This window comes from Sorex araneus, chromosome 1, assembly GCF_027595985.1.
Source record: "Sorex araneus isolate mSorAra2 chromosome 1, mSorAra2.pri, whole genome shotgun sequence".
Taxonomy (NCBI): domain Eukaryota; kingdom Metazoa; phylum Chordata; class Mammalia; order Eulipotyphla; family Soricidae; genus Sorex; species Sorex araneus.
Window position 1 is genome coordinate 126,203,680 of NC_073302.1, and position 23,234 is coordinate 126,226,913.

At 39.4% G+C, this 23,234-nt stretch overlaps 1 protein-coding gene across 3 annotated transcripts in view; it reads right to left on the bottom strand.

The window, feature by feature from the left end:
- Positions 1-375: 375 nt before the first annotated feature.
- The window catches only part of DAB2 (DAB adaptor protein 2), a 59,343-nt gene continuing 36,484 nt past the window's right edge, over positions 376-23,234 (bottom strand). For 2 of the 3 annotated variants that reach the window (XM_055123703.1, XM_004605539.2), the window contains exons 5-15: positions 20,788-20,919; positions 19,876-19,956; positions 18,574-18,600; positions 18,274-18,327; positions 17,807-17,869; positions 12,731-13,363; positions 11,631-11,793; positions 6,498-7,130; positions 5,883-5,992; positions 4,572-4,642; positions 376-2,093 (exon numbers count right to left, since the gene is read on the bottom strand). In XM_055123703.1, coding sequence (XP_054979678.1) covers positions 4,577-4,642; positions 5,883-5,992; positions 6,498-7,130; positions 11,631-11,793; positions 12,731-13,363; positions 17,807-17,869; positions 18,274-18,327; positions 18,574-18,600; positions 19,876-19,956; positions 20,788-20,919 — 1,962 coding nt within the window. In that variant the 3' untranslated portion in view covers positions 376-2,093; positions 4,572-4,576. The remainder of the gene's footprint in view (positions 2,094-4,571; positions 4,643-5,882; positions 5,993-6,497; positions 7,131-11,630; positions 11,794-12,730; positions 13,364-17,806; positions 17,870-18,273; positions 18,328-18,573; positions 18,601-19,875; positions 19,957-20,787; positions 20,920-23,234) is intronic. The other variant, XM_004605540.2, reaches the window with a different exon arrangement.

Genomic DNA, 23,234 nt, shown 5'->3' on the forward strand with positions numbered 1-23,234 from the left:
GAGAAAGAAAGAAAGAAAGAAGAAAGAAAGAAAGAAAGAAAGAAAGAAAGAAAGAAAGAAAGAAAGAAAGAAAGAAAGAAAGAAAGAAAGAAAGAAAGAAAGAGAAGAAGAAAGAAAGAAAGAACGGACCTCTCACAGCTTGGTAAATAGTAGTTTACCACAACAGAATTCTCCATTGCATTAAAATCAGTGCCCCCCCTCTTTGTGGACCATATATCGCCAAATCTTGCAGATGAGGTCACAAAAAAATAAGATTTGGATGCACTGCAGAACATCTGGGTAAGCCTTATCATCGCTTCAGCTCCTAGAGGCTACTCAAACAGGACGAAATATTAGAATAAAATGATTTTGAACAGGACTTTTGCTATTCCAGTTTATTGAAATGAGTAAATTTATAGCTTTATTTGCATACAGAAAAGTGCACGAGAAAAGAAATATGTACAAAACAGTTGTGTGGCTGATCATTACTTTCAAAATTGTATCTACTTCCAAAAAAATTCAACAAGCTAGAAACAATTGCCTCCAGTTTAGACATGTAGGTATTTGGACATATAAAATACTATTTCAAGTCTGGTTTTATAATGACTGAGTAGGAAGCCAGATGGAAAATTATGCTGTACATGGTCAGTTATTATCATTAAACAAAAACCACAGGACTTTAGCTTGGACTACTCAGGGTTAATCACAGAGGTTTGAGAGGCCACCAACTTGGTTAGATCCTGAGCAGTTCTCTTCTTCCACCTACAGGTGACGCTGCTACTTGGTGCATTAACACCCACAAGAACCTGAGCATGAGGGGTCAAGACACAACATTAAAGTACCCAACATGAACAAAACAAAACTTATTTTGGCAAGAAGTAAACCTTCAGAACTGTGCTAACAATAGGACTGAAGATAAATCGGGAAAGTTTCTAAGGCTATGAGAAGAAAAATATTGCAGGCTAACACCAAATACTTGCTCTTCAGCTGCTTTATTATTGTTATTATTATTATTATCATTATTATTATTACTCTTTTCCCATTTACCTTCCTACTGACTATGACACTGTGGCTTCCAGAAAGTTTTCCAGTTACTTAATAAAGGTCTAGCATAACCTTAAATAAGCACCTTGAATATTTGGCACACACACTTTTCAGCTTTGTGATGTGTTGCTTTGCAGATTATAGTCTTCGTTGCTGAGTTGAGTTTTCTTCCACATTCATTGCTTTTTCTGGAACTTTAGCTCAAAAAGATGGCCTCCAACTCCATAGAAGATAGAAAGGTTGTTCCCGTTTGCAATCCTAGTTACTTGGGTTAGCAATTACTGAGAAGGCAGAAAATCACTAGACTTTCCTTTTTTTTTTTTCTTTTGCTCCTTAGAACTCTGCTGCTTGTGCAAGAGAGGCAAAATGCTATCTGAAGCCAGGAGATAGACTAACTGAAAAGAGATTAGAGAAAAAAAAGCAGTGAAGAGACAAATAATGCTTTTGCCTATTTGAGTAGCAAGCAAGAATTTGGAAAAGGGACAATTTTGTCTTTGAGAGAAAAATTATTTTTACAAAAGCATTTTAGGTCTCATTCCAAAGTGCCTAAAAAGTTGGACTTGCTTCAATTTTACTGCAAAAATTCTGTGTAAGTGATCATTTGAAGTAAGATTTAATAAAGTTCCTTGTTCTACTGCGATCTTGAGATTTTAACGTTCTAAAACAGACAACTTTGAACAGTAAAGATTTTAAAATTTATTCAAAATAGTAGGATCTGTGCGGCTGCAGTGGCGCTATCTTCCAACCATAGGGTATAAGGCAGAGGGCTTGATAAGATTCGAGGGACACAGTAGGCAGGGTTCAAATAGGGAAACTATTTGATTTTGCATTTATCAGAGAGTTCAAGTTCTTAATTTATTTAAAGCCATAGGTTCAATTTGGATTTAACCTAAACAGAGAAAGACATTGTACAAGTGGAAGAGGCCACAAAAAAAATAATAATAAGGCGGTCGATAATATGTCAAAGCTGGAACAAGGGCAGGGGTCAGGACTTCCTGTGACTATTAGCTTTGTCCTTGACTATGAAGGCCAACCTTTGTGCTCCTCTGGACAATCAGCATGCCAGGTGCCTGGAGAAGAAAGAAAACTCATGGTTGGAATTTTTGGATTCAATATCATGGTGTTAAAAACTCTCAAGTCATGGGCTGATGTGACAGCTCAACAGGCTGAGCACATGACTTGCGTGCGGGGAGAGTGGGTGGTTCCATCCTGGCACTACTGCATGGGTGGGATAGGAGAATGACAACCGCTAGGAATGACCAGGAGTGACACACAGCCAGTGTAGCTTGGGAGCTACTCCCATTGGGGATGGGGCCACGGGCTGGGTATTTCAAATGGGAGAACAAAGGAAGTCTTGCATGTGTGATATTCTGAGTGTGGTAGCCAGCACCAGCACCCTCTGACTCTATCCCCTTCTCCCACCCTCCACCCTGGGATCACAACCCAGCACCACCAGAGTTGGTTTCCAGCACCTCAATAGCATCAATAACTACAATCAAAACAAGTCATTAAAAATATGCCTCTTTGGGGCTGGAGCGATAGCACAGTGGGTAGGGCATTTGCCTTGCATGTGGCCAACCTGGGTTTGATTCCCAGCATCCCACATGGTCCCCCGAGCACTGCCAGGAGTTATTCCTGAGTGCAGAGCCTGGAGTTAACTCCGGTGTATCACCCAATGTGACCCCAAAATCAAAAACAAAAACTAAAACAAATAAAAACATGCCTCTTAATGTCAATAATAGTATCTTCAAGGTCTATATGAGAATTGAATAAAAAAACACAAAACATGTTATACAGTGATTAATGCAAGTGCTCAATAATGTTAACTCTTTCCCCTCATCTATGGGCTCATCAGGTTAACAAAATTATTTTTTCCCTCATGTACTAAAGAAAGGGCCTTCAAAGAGGACTCTTGTAAATTCAAATGAATGCACAGTTCCTCCAGGAGTTCTACTGTAGTTTATGCCTTTCAATTTGATGCACTTCCCCTGGAATCCAGAAGAATGAATCTCTGCAAAGATCACTAAGCCTTTCAACATGTTTCAAGGATTTTATGAGCATTAGAATTTATGTGGAGGACTGGGCAGATAATACTGAGAATATGGTGCTTTTCTTGAATGAGACTAAGCCTTGTTTGATCCCTGGCATTGCACAGAACTCCAGCATCTCCAAGAGTGACCCTTGAGCACAAACCCAGGAGAGCTTTAAGCGCCCCTGCCTTTGGCCCCAACCACCCCCCTCACAAGAAATGATTTAGGAACTGGTTTCAAAGAAGCTCTGTGGGAGTGGCTCTCAGAAATTTTCTTTTTCAAGAAGATAACTGTAAAACCATCATGATAAGGCATACCATTAATAATGATAGGGCTAAATTCCAAATAAATTCAGTTTTATTGTATTTGTTTAAGATGCTTATCTATCTGAAATCACTAAATTGGAGTCAAGACAAGATACGATTTAGTTGTTCCATTCAGAATGATGCAGGGTTGAAAAACACAAAACAAAAGCAAAGGATTAGATTCTTTTCTTTCTGCTTTTCAGATGCTACCAGGTCTGCCAGACCTTCTCTAAAATAAAAAGAACTCTTCTTCCCCCAACTCACTTTTTTTCAGCCAAAGATGTTACCACCCACTTTTGAGAATAAAAAGCTTCCATGAGCTCTTCCAGATCTTGGCAGAAGGTGCTATTACCTGATAATTTATTTAGGGTAGAATCCACTGGCAAGAAGAGTTAGTCTGTACGTTCATCTTTACTTTTACTACTTTTGAAAGCAATCACTGTCACTGTCACTGTCATCCCATTGCTCAATGTGATTTGCTCGAGTGGGCACCAGTAATGTCTCCATTGTGAAACTTGTTGTTGCTGTTTTTGGCATACCGAATACACCATGGGTAGCTTGCCAGGCTCTGCCGTGCAAGCGAGATACTCTTGGTAGCTTGCCGTGCTCTCCGAGAGGGGCAGAGGAATCGAACCCGGGTTGGCCGAGTGCAAGGTAAACACCCTACCCGAGTTATTGAAAGCAATATTGGCAGCTATTGTCAGTCCTAGATTTAATACCATTGCACTGTTTCAAACTAACTCTGGATCCTCACACACAAAAAATCCATGCATTTTGGAGCTGACAAGTTGTGCTTATAATCTGCTTCTGCTGTCTCACTGGTGATTTCAGATTTTGAACCTTCTATGGGAGATCAAGTTAATTCTAAGACACTTTGCAAAAAATTTGGTATAAAAGTAAAATAACCCCAAATGCGATGTTAGAGTTTTATTTTTATGCAGAACTAAAATATTAAAATATAAGCTAGACACCATATCATAATGTGTTTATTACTATTTTTGATATTTAAAACAATTCTATTCTTAAATATCCAGCCAAGTCGTTAAATTGACTAAGTATGGATTCCACATCTGTTACTTCTAAAACAGTCCTATTTCTATGGTAACAAAGATTTAACCTCTTCCTAATTCTAAAATTCACCCTTACCCCATGCCACCCTTTCTCATCACTTCTACCCCCCCACCCAATTAGCTTAATAAAATCTTCTACTTACAGAAATTAGGCAAAAGGATTTCCAAAAGGATCCCTATATATACCAGAAGAAGCAAGTTGAGGAGACGCCATCTGAAGAGATAAAAGAACACAGTCAATAGGAATAACAATTTTTTTTAAAAGCCCACAATTAAGACATTCTAGATCCATTAATAATTAGCAGGCTAGAAGAGAGCTCAGTGGCAGTAGCACCTGTCTTCCAACTGAGTCAGGGAACTGAGTCAGAGTAATGCCTTGTGCCTCCACATGCCCCACGCAAAAGTCTGGCAGCTTTTCTGAGATCCTTGGCACCACACATGATTTCTAGCTACAAAGCAGCCAGGAGTGTTCAAACAGAGCAACTATAGGCGGTGGCCCCTAGGAATCACTGCAACTGAAAAGATGTAGGAGCCCCACAGTTGGAAATGTAACTCCTAGCAAGCATGTGTATGAGCACCACGTTGGCACTCAGTAAACATAGATACATATCTGCCTCAGAACTGAGGGAGTGTGACCCTTAGGAGCACAAGAGTGTGATCACCACAACCATGGGTGTGCAACACACTGTCACTGCATACAGCACGAATGGAGGGAGGGGAACAGGAGAAATGTCCTCAGTTTATAGTTAATGAGAGTTAGAATGAGTAACTTGTACTCTCTTGCTAGTACTCGGCCATGAGCACTTAAAATCCATATTAGTGGCATATATTTTATCATTTACATTAAAACCAAGGTCTGTGAATTTGCTTCCAACCAGATAGAAAATATAATTTTAATTTATCTTTTATTTGCCTATTTTTGAGTTTTTGGGCCTGGGTGTGTTTAGGGCTTACTCTTGGTTGTGTGCTCAAGACTCACTCCTGGCTGGAGTTGGGGGCCATATGGGGACCTGGGGATTGAATCTGGTTTGGCTGCGTGCAAAGTAAGTGCCCTACCTGGATGACTGTTTTTCCAGCCTCAGAAAATGTAAATTTTTTATGGGCTAAGGAATTATGGGAAATCAGAAACTTAACTATTTTCAAGATGCTTTAAGAAAGTATTTCAGCTCATGTTTTTTCTCCCCCAAATACACTTGCAAGTTAGATGAAGTGAGAAATAAAATCCTTTTTCTATATAAAATCATTTTTCAAATTCAGAACAATAAGTTGTTCCTGCAAAAATGATCCTTTCCCAGTTTGAATTGCTATTTAGACTGGGATAACTCTTAATGAACAATCTTTATTCAAACATCCTTTACCATCAACAGGTTATTATGGAAGAAATATTTAGTTAGAAGTGGGTAACTTTTTGTGGCATGGACTTGGAGCAGCAACTTCTAGTAGTTGATACTTACAGAGGCTTTTGATGAACTGAAGGAATCTTTAGAGAAAGGGTTCTCAAATGCACTGTCAGCAGATTTGGTAACTGGTAGGACGCCTTGTCTGGTAGTTGGCTTTGGTGGTTCTAAAAGGCGAAAGATTCAAGAAGTCAGCAGACAAGCCTTCGTCCAAAAAAAGTCACAATTCCCCTTGGAAGATTCAGCTTTGAAATTTTGTTCCATTCTTTGAAAATTTGTATCAGTGGAACAAAAATAATAAACAGATACTAGGCATCCTGGATTTTTTAACAGATAAAAGAGTAGGCTGGACCCCTTTACCCCGTATGGAGATTTTGATTTGAAGGTCGTGGAACAGGGTTGAAGTTTTTCTACACAACCGTTCTTAGCGGCCCTTTTATGAACTGTCACAAGAGGGCAGCATTGGGCCAGTCCTTAGAAACAATCAAGGCTAATGGTACCTTTTGCTACCACATTAGCATAAATGTACTGACAAATCATAACTATTGATTACCAAAAACACTAAGAGCAAGTTTATTGGTGGGTGGGAGAAGTTTATTTCAGGAACTCTGTGGGCTTATATGACAGAGGAAATAGCTGTTGGCAGAGTGGACAGGGAAGTGGGTAGCTTACCACTAATCTTTTTCAACAGTTGATTGGCATCAAAGTCATCATGGTCTGCATTCTCTTGAAGAATGCCAACTTTGCTGTGAAAATAATTCGAGAAGGCACTAGAAGTCCCAGAGGAAGACTGCTCTCCCTTCCTGGCGGGCACCACAGGTGGCTGCCGCAGCTGGAAGTCCTTGAACATTTCTTTTACTTCCTTGACTTCTTTATCGGCAAGTGGGTCCAAGGCAGTGAAGGCATCGCTGGAGATGTCCTTTGCAGAGCCAGTTCTGGGAGGAGGTTGAGGAGGAGTGGCCAGCATAGAGGAGAGCATAGAAGGGGATGGGGCAGACCCAGCAGAAGGTGGGAAAATATTGCTCTGGAAAGGATTCCCCAAAGGGCTTGTTGATGACCAACTATTGGTTGCCACTGGTGTTGATGGGCCCCAACCAGCAGGCGCTGGAGGGGAAATTGAGGCTGCCAATGAAGGTTGTGGGTTCCAACCTGGAACCGCTGGATTTGCGGCAAAAACGATTGCTTGACTGAATCCTGAAGGTTGACCACCCATCATGGCTCCTGGGACCACTGAAGTGGGCTGATTAAAGACTAAAGATGTTGGGTTCCATGGTCCTGCCTGAGGGGGTGCAACTGGTACACTGCCTAAAAGAAGAGGGAGCAAGGACTTGTCAGGGCACATGCTTCAAAAGACAAGTTTGAGTTTCAGAAAGTAAAAATGGTGTGTATAAAAGTAACTTACACGGAAAACATTTCACAAACCCTTGAGGATGATGTGGAAATAAACACTCTAAGGTATTTAAATGTCTTTAAAAGTTAACTAGCTAATACAGTATAGCTACCATATATAGTACACAATAACATTGCTATATATGCTATCCTGGTTGTATTTTTAGAGCCATGTTTGTTTTTTTTCTTCCCTTACTATTCTCTATAAAACAAACAAGCAAACAAACAAACAAAACCCAAATAATGCAATCCTTAAGTCAGCAAAAATGAAAAAAGCTCTTATCAGACATACACTGATGAGCTTCAAACCACTTGAGCGGGGTTTGTCAATAACACAACTTTATTTGCTGAGTGACACATTTACATATACAAACCAGGCTCATTATAAAGTAGTTAATTACGATAATCCTCTGGGTACTCTGAGTCATTGGTTTGGGTTTTGCATTTGGCAGCTGGCTCCTGTCTGGAGTCTTATGGAAACCAGCTATCACGCGTGTGCATTAGGCCTCGACATGCTTGCATCCCGAAGAAACCATTTCAAAGTTTCCTTGCTTTTTACTGCTGCCAAGGTTGACACAGTTATATAAAAAGATGATAAAGTTTAGTTGATGCCAAAATAGTTTCAGACTTTTATATATAAAAATGGAGCTGAGTCTGGATATCCTGGGAGAGCTGTTTCAAATAAAAGTGCTTCCTGCCATGTGTCACTCAATAAACCTTGCCAGAAGTTAGAACAGAGTATTCAGAAGAGGAACAGAAAGAAGACCAGGAGAAGCAACAAAAATAAACCTTCCAAGGTAACTGCTTGCCTGTCTGTGTCCGGGCACTGAATTTGGAGGGGGGTGGTGCAGAGAAAATCCCCTCATCAGGAGGATCAGGAATTAGTGATGTCGCTAAAATCCACATCCCTCCGATATTTGTACTTTCCACTTTCCTGAGAGGTTCACTGCCTACATCTTGTTTTAATCACAAGAGCATTTTCTCTCCTGCCTCTTCCCCAGTGAATCAGTGACTCAGTAAAACTGTCACTACTAACAGAAAACCCAAACTCAGGCTCAGACCACCTCACAAAGAAATAACTCCGCTCAAACTCAACTGGCTTTGAGCTCTGGAAGACAGCCTTCTGTATTCAGGGAGATTTCTTGGCCAACTAAGAAAAGGCCTTCAGATTTGAGTTAGCAATATTTTTATTTCCAGACTGATTTATGGGCTGGAGCGATAGCACAGAGGGTAGAGCATTTACCTTGCACACGGCCAACCCGGGTTCCATTCCTCTGTCCCTCTCAGAGAGCCCAGCAAGCTACTGAGAGTATCCTACCCGCATGGCAGAACCTGGCAAGCTACCCGTGGCATATTTGGTAGGTCAAAAAAAATAACAAGTCTCACAATGGAGGGGCTGGAGCTATAGCACAGTGGGTAGGGTGTTTGCCATGCATGCGGCTGACCCAGATTCGATTCCCAGCATCCTATATGGTCCCCTGAGCACCGCCAGGAGTTAATACCTGAGTGCATGAGCCAGGAGTAACCCCTGTGCATCGCTGGGTGTGACTTAAAAAGTAAAAAAAAAAAAAGTCTCACAATGGAAACGTTACTGGTGCCCTCTCAAGCAAATTGATGAACAACGGGACTACATTGCTACAGTGCTACAGAGTGACTTATATTTTGAAAGTGGCATACAGAGGCTGACATTTTACAGTCAGTACTGAAATTGTGTAGTATTATCGGAGATTGATATTACTTGTTTCCGTTCCACTGACACGAGCGCTAACCTTCACCTGGCATCCACACAACAGGTTTGCTAGCATGGTGGCTTTCAGACATGGTTTCACTAAATTCAGAATGTCTGAGGTAAGGGAACTGAGTACAAGAAGATTTGAAACTAAGTATGATTGTCTTCAGGCTGAATAGCAGAGACTGACACCGGTTTTGCATTGACGACCCCAATCCTTCTGCTTCCATTGTGCCCAGGAATGGGGCAATCTTTTAAATCTTGAATGTTAATTCAAATGCCTATTTCAGAGATATAGAAGTTAAATTTTACTTGCATTAAAAAATACACATTCTTCCTTCACAACAACTAATCTAGGGAAACATTCTCTTAGGTCCAGTTAAAGAGGCTTCTAAAAGTCTATATAGTCTGATGCAAGTCACGCTAATATTTTAAAAGAAATTTACCACAATTCTATTAACCAAAGCCAGAATCACTCATTTAATTTCTAGCCATTGGAGGTGCAAAAATGTAGGGAGGAGTTTTATCATCTTGTATGTTAGATTACTTACTTTCCTTTAAGAAAATGTGTGGCTTTAGTTATAGATGGCATTAGTGAGAGTGCTGGTAAAAGAGAAATACATATATATATATATGTATATATTTGCCAGGAATTAAAAGCTTTCCTTGCATATATTATATGACTTCTTTCATTCCCATCTACCAGATTCCATATATGCATTATGTTTCCCAGATATTGCATTTTAAGGCCTTACTGGAGAAAGTAGGGGCAAAGGTTAAAAAAAAAAGTGTGGGTCTGTTCTATAAAGTAAATTTTATTACCTTCTGATGCTAGAATAAAATAGAGGGTAGCTGGTTAAAGCTGAAGGCTCCCCTTTCTACAATAGCCTTTCCCCTCCCCCAGTTCTCCAGAGGAGACAGTCCCCCAGCTGGGTCTAGCGGAAGCCAGACCTACAACCTTCCATGGCTTGGCTGAGGATTCCTGCAAGTGGACAGGGGCTACACTGTAGAGCTCAGTTTGTGTCCCATGTCCAAACTTGGAAGAATCATCAGTATTCTGCAGTTGTCTACCCCAAGGCCTCCACAGGGGCACCTAGCCAAAAAGCTTCACTTCGTCTGAATAAATTAACAGTTATAGGGTCCAGCTGTATTTTCAGGCCAACTTGTTAAATATTGGCTGCAAAAATTCTTCAGGGCATTGATATTAGACTACAAAGCTCCGTGATGTGGTCTAGTCGCTGGCAGTGCCTGCAAGCTCTCTATGCCCCTCAAGGCAGAGCGCTGAGCAGCTCCACCATGGTAACAGGAGAAAGGGACATACCCCCAGGAGGTACATGGGCCTAAAGAAGAATCACTGATGGTGTAAAAGCAAGTAGAGACCTGGACAGGTTGGGTTCTCATGCCCACATATGGATTTCAGCTGTTCAGTAATTAGGTAACAATGCCACTCTTGCCACTCACCTCCAGAAAAGATTAAACAGATTCAATATGACAAAACCAAAGTATTTTCTTTGCTGGAAAATGGCAGAGTTCTAATGATGACAGGAGTCAGAGAAAGTTCCCTGATCAGATTTTATAGAAGGAAGACTTCCTTTATCTATACCCGCCTTATCCTCTCCCAAGCTGGAATCTACCTGGAGCTTGCAGAGCTACCAAGAGGCAAAAAGCCAAATCAAAATCCCACCAGGACAACAAAGATTCTTGGGGCTCCTGAAAACTAACCCATGGAGTGTGGAACATTGTATAACTGCAAGCACGAACAACTTTGTGATTGTGTATCTCTTGGGGATTCAATGAACAAGCAAAACAAAAAACAAAAACAAATATACCATGGAGGCAGGACAACACCTGAGACTGTGGGCAGAGGATGAGGTCCAGGCCAGGCCTGGGAGCAGTGGCTGTCTGTTGTCCTGCTATAATATAGCTCAGTGCTTCACATAAACCATTGACATATTAATGGATGGCAGCGAAAGTGCATCCTAAGAATGGGATAAAAGTCTATGTTTTCCTATATCTCTGTGCCCTTTTAAACTTCAGGCTTCTGGTACGTATCTTCTAACATGGTAGTAAGACACTTAGCCAGCTAAGAGATTGGCAAGAAGCTATCACCGCTTAAATATTTCAGACTGCTCAGGACAGCTAAGCATTCTAAGCAAGTCTTTCACTTGACTGGGAGCAGAACTGAATTATTTTCTATGATTTTTACTTTCTTGAGACTTATGTCCTTTTGGGGACGCATGTTTCCCCAAAGAGAAATTAGTCGAATAAGGGATAGTGCTTTGATGGAGATATATTAAATGACACTGAAGATATATAAGCTGTAACTTTTCCCGACAGAAACATTAGACAAGTGTCTCTTAGTTCATGTTCCTTCCACCCTCGATGTTAATCTGGGCTCAGGAGTCACCTATTACTGTCTTCAAGAAGCCATTCGCACTTGGCACAGGTAAGTGTGATTCTGAAAATAGATTTATTCACAAATCAACTCGTGGAACCAAATGTCAGCACTAAGGCAGGAGTATCCAATGGGGGTGGGGTTAACAGAAGCAAAAGTGGCAGAGGGCTGCTGAGGACATACACATCAAAGAGTATGCCCTTGACACTCCATGGCTAAGAGCCTTCCTTCTGTGCAGTATCATCTAATGAAAACAACAAAGCAAAGCTGAATGCCATCTTGAAGTACCTACCTAGACCTGCAAGAGGTCCCACCGGGATAGCAGCGTTTGTTTTGAAGAGATCCAGAGGGTTGGTCTGTACGGTTGCAGCTTGTCCTGTAGGTGATATCTGACCTGGAGGTTCTGAGATGGGAGGAGCAAAGATGTCTGATGCAAGCAAGTCATTTGCTGGAGACTGACAGGGTAGAGAAGGAGATAGAAGAGTTATTCAATAGCAGTGAAATACATCTTAATTCCATCTCCTACCCTGTGTCTTAAATTTTAGGAGCAAAGGCAAAAATTTCTTTCTGGTACTGATAGACTCACTCCCACCCCCACCCCCACAAAAAAGACATTTTTGTAATGAATGGAATATTTGGTCTTGCTGACAGATTAAAGACACCCAAAGAGAAATCTGCTTTGCTAATTTACACATTTGTAGTTAAGAGCTTGAAGCTGAGATAGAAGGATGAATGAAAATCAGTGGCCTTAATATTTTTGCCACTGGACTGGTTTCGAAACCAGCCTGCATAAAGATGACACAGTAGCCTAATCATTAGATCAATGAGATCAACTGCATGTTCTATTTAAAGAGACACTAATAGGAACTGCATTTTCGACTGCTTTTGAGTGGAATGGTTAAGAGTAATGTACTAGTTTCTCCCAGGACAAAGAATCATTTACTGATATTTCAAAGAAGAGACAAACTCAGAACCACCACCTGGGCCATGAAAAAACAGTGAGAGCAGCATGGAGGTGTGTGTTAGTTTGGGGGAAGGGACAAAAAGGACCACATGAGCCCGTGCCCTCCCCTCCCAGAACATGATGATCAAACTTACCGAGGTATAGAAGCATAGCAGCATTAAAAACGGAAAAAACTTGTGTTTAGTTAATAATAAGGGACAAGGCATGCACACGGAAAGCAGAATGTGACAAACACTGCCGAGTGAGAAGCTTTAGAAGGGCGACAAATTAGAGGAAGGTATTCGTGGAGAACGATGCGCCTTATCCCACCTTCTATTTTACAGCCACACGGGAAACTACTATAGCAGCAGGAAAGAGAGCTTGCATCACACCACCCTTTGGTACCGCACATGCATTCTGCCAATGGCTATGTGGAGAAGACAATTCACCTTAGCAGTCCTTCTGCCTCTTCCTGGTTTGGTACTTTGTGGAGGAGGGATAATGGCAATGGAGTCATGTGTTGAGGACTGGACAGAGCTTTCCAAGTCCTGCTTGACGCCATTCAGTACAGACAGTCCTTTGGGAGGGCTTCCCACAAAAGGGTTCGGGGAGGATTTGATATGGAAGCCGTTCTGTTCTCTTTCAGTTACCCCATTTTGAGTTCTCACTGCCGGCCACGGGCCTGCCTGAGCTTCCTGTTTGCCAGTCCGGTTAGATATTTGGTCAAACTGCTGACCAAAGTAATCAACATCCCCATTCAGGGGCCCATTACTCTGTGGAGAAGGCAAGTTACTCAAATTCTCTTTCTTCTGATCTGGAGAGTTGAGAGAATCAAACGAAGAGGGTGCCGATTGGTCTGGTTGTGCAAAAGGATCATCACGGAAAGGATCAGGATTAGGGGTGGGAAAGAAATTGAGATTGGCAGAAAAGGCATTTTCAGGCAAGAAAGATGCCTGAGGCTTTGGTCGAGGGAGAGAGCAGGAGGTGGCGATGCCATTTGTTAAGAATGAATTTTCTCTTAAAGAATTCTGATTGGTGTCGATTTCAGAGTTTAGATCCACTAACAGGATATCTTTGCTTTCCTAGCATATTTGGAAAGAAAAAAAAAAAGAAGTGTTAGTCCATGTTGTGAGTTTAAATAAGAAAAGCTACATAAAAATGACCAGGATTATCCAAATTTCCATTTGATTTTGATCTTGACAGACTGGTTGGTCAGTCCTTGCTCCATTATACCTTCCTGAGTGTTTTCATTAGCTGTTCAACTGCCCCCTCTGTCTGACCTGTACCCCTTCACTGCAGTCTTGATCGCGCCTCCTTCATTAAATGAGATGTTACTCTGCCGACTTTAATCATGCCTCTGCCTTACAGACTGCTTCAGTTCATGCTCATCATTGTTTCTGTGAATAATTGTCTAAAGGTGTCAAGCTCAGAGGACGAAATGGTCTCAGAGTCCTACTCCGGCCTTCAGTCTGATGTGCATTTCTTTCTTTTGTGCCTCAGACTTAGTAATATCAGCTCTTTAAATGAGTGAATACCATCACATTTTATAGTTCTGGTTGTAAAGCAGTGTAAGGGCAAGTATATATTCTGATACTTGGTCTTTTTTTTTAGTGGGAGGGAAAAGAAAAGATTTTCCCCCTTATGTTATAGCCATCCAAGCAGCGTCTTTAACGTTAAGGGTCCTTAAAGTGTTAGTCAAAAGAGAGATTGCTCATCTTCACATCAAATCTTTCCTCTGGACATGCCTTTTCTTTGTTCTTCAAAGAAAATGATACTCAAAATACTGATATAATCTAACATAATTCACCATAATATTAATCTCTCATATTTGTAGCTTTTCCCAAACCTAGATTAGAATTGTCTGTGCTTTGACAGTAATTTCATGTCCTAAGATGATAAAGTCAACTAAACTTTATTTTATACACAATCTAGTTCTGTATTAGGTGGAGATATGGATTTAAGATTTCATTTGAAAGACAACAAATGTGAGACTCAAAATTCTACTTCCTATCAATTTTTTTTCTGGTCTTTTAATCAAGTTCCAAGTAGTTTGAAAGACATCCTTCTCAACATAAAAGCAGCGAATTTAATAAATCTGACAGGCCTTTCTTTAATTAGGATTCACTGGGGATAGCACTGTCACACTTTCAGTCTTTCTGATAAACTTTGATTGATTAAATATCTAGCTAAGATAGCCTATAAGAAAATAATTTAAAAAATTCGTAGTTAAAATGGGAGTTAGAGACCTTCTATTACTTTGAACACATAATTAGATATTTTGATAATGGAGACAAAAGCAATCAAGGAAGTATAAAGTTCTCAAACTAGTAGCTAAAAAAAATAGGGGCGTACATAGTCCTTCTTTGCCTTAATAAAAAAAAATGAAATTTTGACAGTGGAGGTCCTAAATTAGACTCAAATGGCATTGTCTTTTGAAATCCTTACCAATAAGGTATTATAGTTATACATTTTTTTCAGAAGCCATGTTTCTTCTCATTAACCAGAAGAATTTTTCAGAAGAACTGATAATAATTATTTTTTATTTAAAAAATGATTTCTTTTAATCAAAGAAATGGATTGGAGGGTCTCTCAATGTAGAGATCTTTAGCAATCATAAGGAAGGACAAATGTATTACAAAAGTTTGTGATTTTAATATTTATTCATTTATTATGAGCCACCTCTGGATTAGAACAGGTTGGGTGTTCACAGCTCGTAGAGTTCTCCTTTGAGATACTTCAGAAGAAGTCCTTAGGACACCAAACAGGAGCCACAATGTTAGACTTCTGAACAGTCACCCTATAAGTAAAATGCATAGCTCGCCTCAGGTTGAGTTTGATGTCATTCCAAGATTCAAGGTTTAGTTCATAAACTACAGCTCTAAGATTCCTTATACGTCTCCTTGGTAAGAAGCTCATTAATTCTTGGTTGGGTTGCCAACACAGCTTCTATGAGTGAACATCTGAGAGACAGACACTGGCAACAGGCACAGAAATATAGCCCCTGCTCTTAAGGAGTTCCAGAAAGAGAGGCAAGAAGACACAAGAGCTGTCTGCACCGAGACGAGGCTATATTGATTCCTCTGCCTAGCTTGCTCATCTTTAGGTGACTCTAGCCTCGTCGAACCATTCCAGTCTGCTAAGTCCTAGACTCCTATTCCCAAAGCCTTTTGGTCATTTTCTCCTCCTTCCCCTTTCATTAAATAAAACTCCAGAATCTGGATTTTCAAAACAATACACAATCAGAACAAGGTATTTCTAGTACATTTCTAGTCTTAGCATCTTTCTACATACTTTAAAGTACCAACTGAAATTAAGATTCTTCACAAAATCTCTTCCTACGAATCCTTCTATTTTAAATCTATGCCCATCCATGACACCTTATAGCACACATGACACTTGTACTTTGTGCTCTGACCCCATCCCTGTATCCTTATATTCTTCCTATAATAAAGTTTCCAATGATACTTTTTTTCTTTTAAAACAGCGATCATGCCTCTCTCTCTCTGTACGTGTGTGTGTGTGTGTGTGTGTGTGTGTATTTCCCTGTTGGTTGTTTCAGATACAGTGTAAAAGGATATTATTGTTCAAGTGGTTCTAGTGAAAGTTAAACACTAAGGGGTGTCACTACGCTTGCAATAGGAACTCTATTTGAAATACATAAAACAAATGGGCACAATTTATGGAGCGGGACAAATCAGGGAGCTACCATAAAAAGTCTAATAATATAGATTTCTTCATATATTCCAGATACATTATTGTAGTATTTGAATACTTTTAAACAGGTTGATCTTACCAATAGGGATATGTCCTATGAATAGTAAATCTATATGCATGAATATATTGGCAAATAATTAGCATAGTTAGCATTGCCTTATTTATAAGAAATCCTCTATTTGAATGAAAGTCCCCTATTTGTTAATTTATTATTAATTTAACAAAACTTTGCATCTTATTTCTAGAAACTAATAATTCTTATAATTCATATGAAATGACGCTGCTTTTCATTTGTCCTTCTACAGATGAAATAGATTGCTTTCTTGACCATCCCACCAGACTTCAATTTCATATATTGATAACTCTTTAGCATCTTTTTGAAATGTCAGCTGTACTTGGAAATCAGGTCATTCAGATCTCAATTTAGTTGGGTAAAGGGGATTTTAACAGATGGCAAAGTTTTCTAAAAACCGAAAGGACCTCAGCTATGACGAGCATCGTGGGATTACTTTTGAAGGTTTATCCTTAGAGTAGTAATTAACACTGTGAAGAATACAGGTTCTACAAACAGAAGGACAGAGGCTCTTGAGGGAATAGGTTTCTCTGCTGTCGGGTTTCTAAGGTCTCTAAGACATGCTGTGAATCTCACAGGATTATATGTAAAGAAGTGTACAGAGTCCCTGTCTTTCTCTGTCTCCTCAGGCCTTTTATGCAGTAAAGCTTCATAGGCTCATACTCTGCAACACATGGTGTGGTGAAGCACTCAGTCCCCAATGTGTGGCTTCCTGCACTCCTGTCATCTGCACGGAAGCTTGTTGGTGAATTCCTTGGCATAGACACTCACTCCAGGTAGACATTTGCCCCGCTGTACTAAACTGATGTCTCTCTAGTCTAGGTACTGCCTTCTTATTGTTTATATTCAAGTCCAGAAACTAATCACAGGCATTATTTGAGCATCAAGTTTTGATGCCCCAGCATCAACTTTAATAAGCTTTGTGATTACTTTGAATGCTATCATCATGTCACTGTTATTGTGCATCTCACTCATTTCTGTTTCCTGCAAAGAGAAACTACTTAAGACACTGTTAAGTTTATAACGGACATTGAAAAAAGTCATTCAAAATATAAATCTTTAGGCTTGCTTTAGAAAGTTTGAATACTTAGACTTAAGCCTGGAATCTGGACTTCTTCTTAGGAAATGAAATTTTATTCTAAAAAACCATTTACTATTTTTAAAGAAAACTATTGCTTCATTTTCACAGAAATGACTGTTAAATCAATATTAAAAAGGCTTAATAATCTATAGATCTTATAAAGAATATACAATTTAAAAAAAACAAAGGCAGGTTTTTGTTGAACATAAATTGATTTCCTTGTTTATATCCTACTTCACACCCAGCTTATACTTCTAAATCACAATAGAAAGAATAAGAAAAAAAGAAGAAAAAGAAAAGGCTGGAAGGTTTTACCATTAATTGTTATCAACACACATACTTCCTTCAAATAAGCTGATGCCAAAGATTTTGTTTAAGCTCTTCCTTCTCTTCTAAGCAATACCAAAACATACTACATTGCCTGACCTGTTGCTCAGATTAACCTCTAAGCAATAATAATATGCCTAGTTTATGCTTGATATGTTCCCATGGTGACTTAATATGCAAACTTGTTCTCTTAGTCTTTTACACTTTATACAGAAAAAATAATCAGCCGTCACCTTGCAAGTTTCAATGAACAGATGAAGATTTCTGATTAACTGCCAATTTGACTTATGCCATTTCCATTACATTTCAAACTTAAAAACAGAGACTTACTGTTGGACTATTTAGGTCAGGAGGTGTAGACATGTCCCCAAACAAATCCATCTGGTCAACACCCTTAAAAAAGTATTTAAATTAGATTCAATGTCTACTGAAAAAAGATTATTTTGTATATTGTTGGGTTTCCTAACATTCATAAAAATAATTGTAACAGTTGGACCTTAATTTAATTAATTAAAACAGTTTTAATATAATAATAGGCTATATAGGTCAGGAAGTGTAGTCATGTCCCCAAATAAATGCATCTGGTCCACACCCATAAAAAGGTAATAGTATTAGATTTAGATGTGTCTACTAAAGAGATTATATATATTTTATATATTGACATTAATGTTTAGGAAATTAGTTGTCCCAATTGACTTTTCATACCGATTGAATATAGATTTGGCATTAGCAGTATCTATAGGAAGTAAAACCCACATTCATATGCAAGAATCATAAAACATTACTAATATACATACCAGTCTCAGTTTGCTAGCTTGTTCGTCAAAAGTCAGTAGGGACTCGCTCCCATTCTGAAAGATGGTAAATATTTAAGGGTTTAATTGGTGTTTCCCCTAAGGAGTTCAGTTTCCTAACTATGAGCATCCTTAGCAGTTATGATTTAGGTTATGAACATTTAACAGCCCATATTCCATGATCAGAAGTATCACAGATACATAGTAATAATTTAGGAGAAACATTACTAAACTTGCGTGGCTAACAGAACGGTTTATACACTTTACATGCACAATTCACAAGAAATAAAGATGTATGTTTACCTCTACTGCTTTGTTAGCTTCTTCCATCTAAAAAGAAAGATACAATTACAATGATAAGTCACTGGAGTTGAAGGAAGTTAAACTAAAGAAGAAATATATCCTTGGGCTCATAGACATAACCTAAGAGAATCTTTTATTTTTTTCTTCCCCACATTACTCTCTCATTATTTTGTCACTTATTGGGTCTGAAGAGTTACTGGTCTTTGTTAGCCTTATAAATCCAATTTTTTATTTTTATTTTTATTTATTTATTTATTTATTTTTTAAGATTCACAATCATTTGAAAATTTTATAAGCAATTATCAGCAAAAATGTCTATATTGATATGAAAATCTATGGATCTGTATGGAAAATGGAGAAAAACTTACTTCTAATTCACTTTCTTTTTTTGTTTGTTTGTTTTGTTTTATTTATTTATTTATTTTTTATTTTATTTATTTTTTTTTTGCAGTTACAGATTTATACATTTTTGTGCTCATGTTTCTCCCTTACAAAGTTTGATAACCCATCCCTTCACCAGTGCCCATTCTCCACCACCAGTAAACCCAACATCCCTACCCCCCTCCCCAGTCCCGTCTCCCCCCACCCCACACTGCCACTACGGCAGGGTATTCCCTTTTGTTCTCTCTCTCTGATTAGGTGTTGTGGTTTGCAATAAAGGTGTTGAGTGGCCATTGTGTTCAGTCTCTAGGCCCGAGTGCCCTAGAACAGATGACTGGTTGAAGAAACTCTGGTACATCTATACAATGGAATACTATGCAGTTGTTAGAAAGAATGAGGTCATGACGTTTGCATATAAGTGGATCAGCATGGAAAGTATTATGCTAAGTGAAATGAGTCAGAAAGAGAGAGACAGACATAGAAAGATTGCACTCATCTGTAGAATATAGAATAATAGACTATAAGACAAACACCCAAGAATAGTAGAAATAAGTACCAGAAGGCTGTCTCCATGGCTTGGAGGCTGGTCTCTCATTCTGGGCAACTCAGAGAAGGGAACACCAAGTAAAATGTGGTTGGAGGTCATGTGGGGGAAAGATGATGCGGGCCGAATAAATCCAATTTTTTAGAATCAACGTAAAGATTATAAGGAGAGAAGACAAGAGCAAGGGACTAAAAATCAGAAGTGCTTACTATACCATTCATCTATGCCCCACTGGGCTGAATAGATAATACATTTGTCTGCTTTAGAAAACCTTATTGAAGTCAACTCTTCAAATAGCCTATAAAGTTATATAATGTTTAACCATGGTCCTCAATATCACCTCAAATTTCAATTGGCCCGCAGTGGATAAGACTTACCTTCTTCTTTTCCTCCTCCTTTTTCTTTACATTATAGATAACTTGAAAAAGATCTTTAAGATCAACAACTAATGGTTCAGCCTGAAGAAAGAGAAAGCATCTTTATCAATATTTTTTTCTTACTTTCTTTACTTTCTCCCCTCCCTTCTCCCCCACCCCTGTCAGTAGCTCCTTCCTTTCTCTTATAGATCTTCTGGTTTGTCACGAGTGATAGTGATGGACAAGAGCACATGTTTTGCATGAGGAGCCCCTCATTTGATCCATGATACTGAAACAGTTTCTAGAACATGGCCCTAGTAGCTCCTAAGCTTTGTGCGTTGTGACTCCAGAGCAACCAATAAAAAAATGTTCTTGGGTCAGAGAGATAGTGGGTAGGGTGCTTGCCTGGCATGAACCCAACCTGGTTTCAATTCCTGGCACTTCTTAGTCCCCAGAGCACTGCCAGGAGTGATCTCTAAGTGTGTAGAGTCAGGAGTAAGCTGTGAGCATCATTGGGTGTGCCCCCTCTCCCCAAAATAATGCCTTTGGTATGTGAGGGATTACCACCACTTCTATCCTCATTCCCAGGTACATATAGGACAGGAATGTTGGTAAGTATTTAGACAAAATAAGAAGCAACAATGATCATTTTCTAAGTCTCTTCACTTTCTAGGAATAATTCATTCTTGCTATAAACTCAATTTTGACCACGAGAAAGTCCATTCTAACCGTCCTTGAGTTACATGCTACAAAGATATTAATGAAATTTGTAAAACAATTGTGTAGCCCAAAGAAGGTAGTAATCATTTGAATTGCTGTTTAGTTTTCTCCCATGCAACTGGCTATAGTAGGGCCTGCAGCTGAGTAACCTACCTTCTCTGCGTTCCTGAGGACAAGGCACACTTTAGGTAAACATCCAGGTTTAGAGCTTACCTGTTGTCCTGTTTTAATGGCAAAAAACTGATGCTGGCCTTCTCCTCCACAGACATAACCAAAAGCTCGGTTGTCTGTCACATCACGGGCAATGAAAGAAATCTTATTTACTGGATGCTCATGTTCGATTACCTAAAAAAGGGCATAAAAATGATTGAGAAAACTAGAACTTACTTGCAGGTTAGTGCAACCAAGCATGAGATTCTCAGGCACTTAGAAAAAGATCAAAACATAAAACATTTGAAGAAAGAATTGTTGGCCTCTGGTTGCAAATGACAGCTATAGTCACCTTTGATGGGAAGGACTTTAAAGGAAAAAAAAAAGAATAGGAAAGAAGAGTAAGAAGAATGTAATTTTAAAGCCAGAGTCATGGAACAGCACCTAGGGCACTGTACTTGCACATTGACCCAGATTCAATCCCAGTACCCCAATATGGACCCCTGAGATCTCAAGGAATGAAAGATTTCTGAATGCAAAGCCAGGAGCAATCCTTTGCACAGCTAAGCCAACTTACAAAAAAAAATGTAGCACTTGTAGCACTGTCATCCTATTGTTCATCTATTTACTTGAGCGGGCACCAGTAACATCTCCATTGTGAGACTTGTTGTTACTGTTTTTGGCATATTGAATATGCCACGGCTAGCTTGCCAAGCTCTGCCATGCAGGTGGGATACTCTCGGTATCTTGCCGGGCTCTTTGAGAGAGACGGAGGAATCGAACTTGGGTCGGCCGCATGCAAGGCCGCATGCAAGGCCCTACCCACTGTGCTATCGCTCCAGTCACAAAAAATTGTAACTTTAAAAGTATTGCTACTTTGGAGCCGGAGCGATAACACAGCGGGTAGGGCATTTGCCTTGCACGAGGCTGACCCAGGTTCGATCCCCAGCATCCCATATGGTCCCCCAAGCACTGCCAGGAGCAATTCCTGAGTGCAAAGCCAGGAGTAACCCCTGAGCATCGCTGGGTGTGACCCAAAAAGCAATAAATAAATAAATAAAAGTATTGCTACTTGATGGATTTCTCATAATATACAAAACAAAATAAATTATTTGGCATCTGCCTTTGGGCCAGGCATAAACGGTGGTGGGAAAATACGAAATAATGATGGTGGGAAGGTGTAATGGTGATGAGATTGGTGTTGGAATATTGAATGTAATAAATTGTTGTGAACAACTCTATATAAATAAAAATTAAATATATTACTACTTGATTTCAAAGTTTTGATAACACATAGCAATGAAGGACTGTTACTAGGTCAAGCATGTCTAAAGTGAAGCTAGAAACATAATCCCCAAATTCACCCTCGTAAGTAACTTTTCTATTTCAAAGATAACTCAAGTGAACATCACAATTAAGCTAGGAATGACCATCAGGATAAAGGGTAAATGGCTATGAGTAGTCAAGCAGCTCTTGTAAATATTACTGGAACAACTGTTCTCCAGAATATTCTGGAAATTACCAAATGCCATCATCAAGAATTCCTCAAACTTCTAGAAATGGCCCAATGTCATTATCCAGAAATTATACTTGGCAGGGAGATTATTGGTTCAGTTGTGGCTTTGCCTTTATCTTTTATGCATCTCTCTTTTTTTAAAATATGGCCACAACTGAAAATACTGGATGGGGAAAATACTCTTAGAAGGGTACAGAGTAGGGTATGTCATGACACAGATTGAACTCAGGGTCCTGCACATTCGAGGTATGTGTTATAACACTTCGACCACATCCTTGGTTCCTTTACCTACACTTGTACTACTGTCATCTCTCCTTTACATTGGATCTTATTTTACTGTGCGAGTCACATACAAATTCAGCAGCTAGTCTATGGTGATATTTCCTGTGTTACATCCACTTTCCTTTTTCTTCTGATTTCCTATCCCCCACTCCACTTCCTCAGGGGAGAGGCTGCTAACCCAAAGATGAGAACCCACTAATTTTGATGTGATTGCAGTTGATGGGATTGCTTGATCCTATTGAGTAGATGGCAGCCTTCGGTTCTTCAAAGATATCTATAATTGGGTAAGATGTGTCTTGGTTTTGTTAAGTGCCCAGGACAACTAAAAAGTCTATCTTACATATTTTGGGAGGTTTTGAGGAGAGCAAATGCTTATATGGGAAACCTTCTACCATGTTTGGATGGATTCAGGAAAATAGGAATTGAGAGATTAGAGAGAACAGAAGCATCTGTCCATGGCCAAATGAAAAGGATCCCAAGACTCTGGGCTTGACAGAAGGGTTTTGCTTATTAGATAATGGCCATTTCTAAGAAGGGACAAATAGTAGCTAGTTATGTTCTATAGTACATAGTATTGGCTTTAAAGCACAAGCGTTCACAAGTGATGACAACAGATGTGACTACTGTGAAAGAAAGGTAGATGTGACACAGGTAATATTGCCATAGGTTAGCTGCTAAATTTGTTTGTGATCAGCACAGTAAAATGAGACCC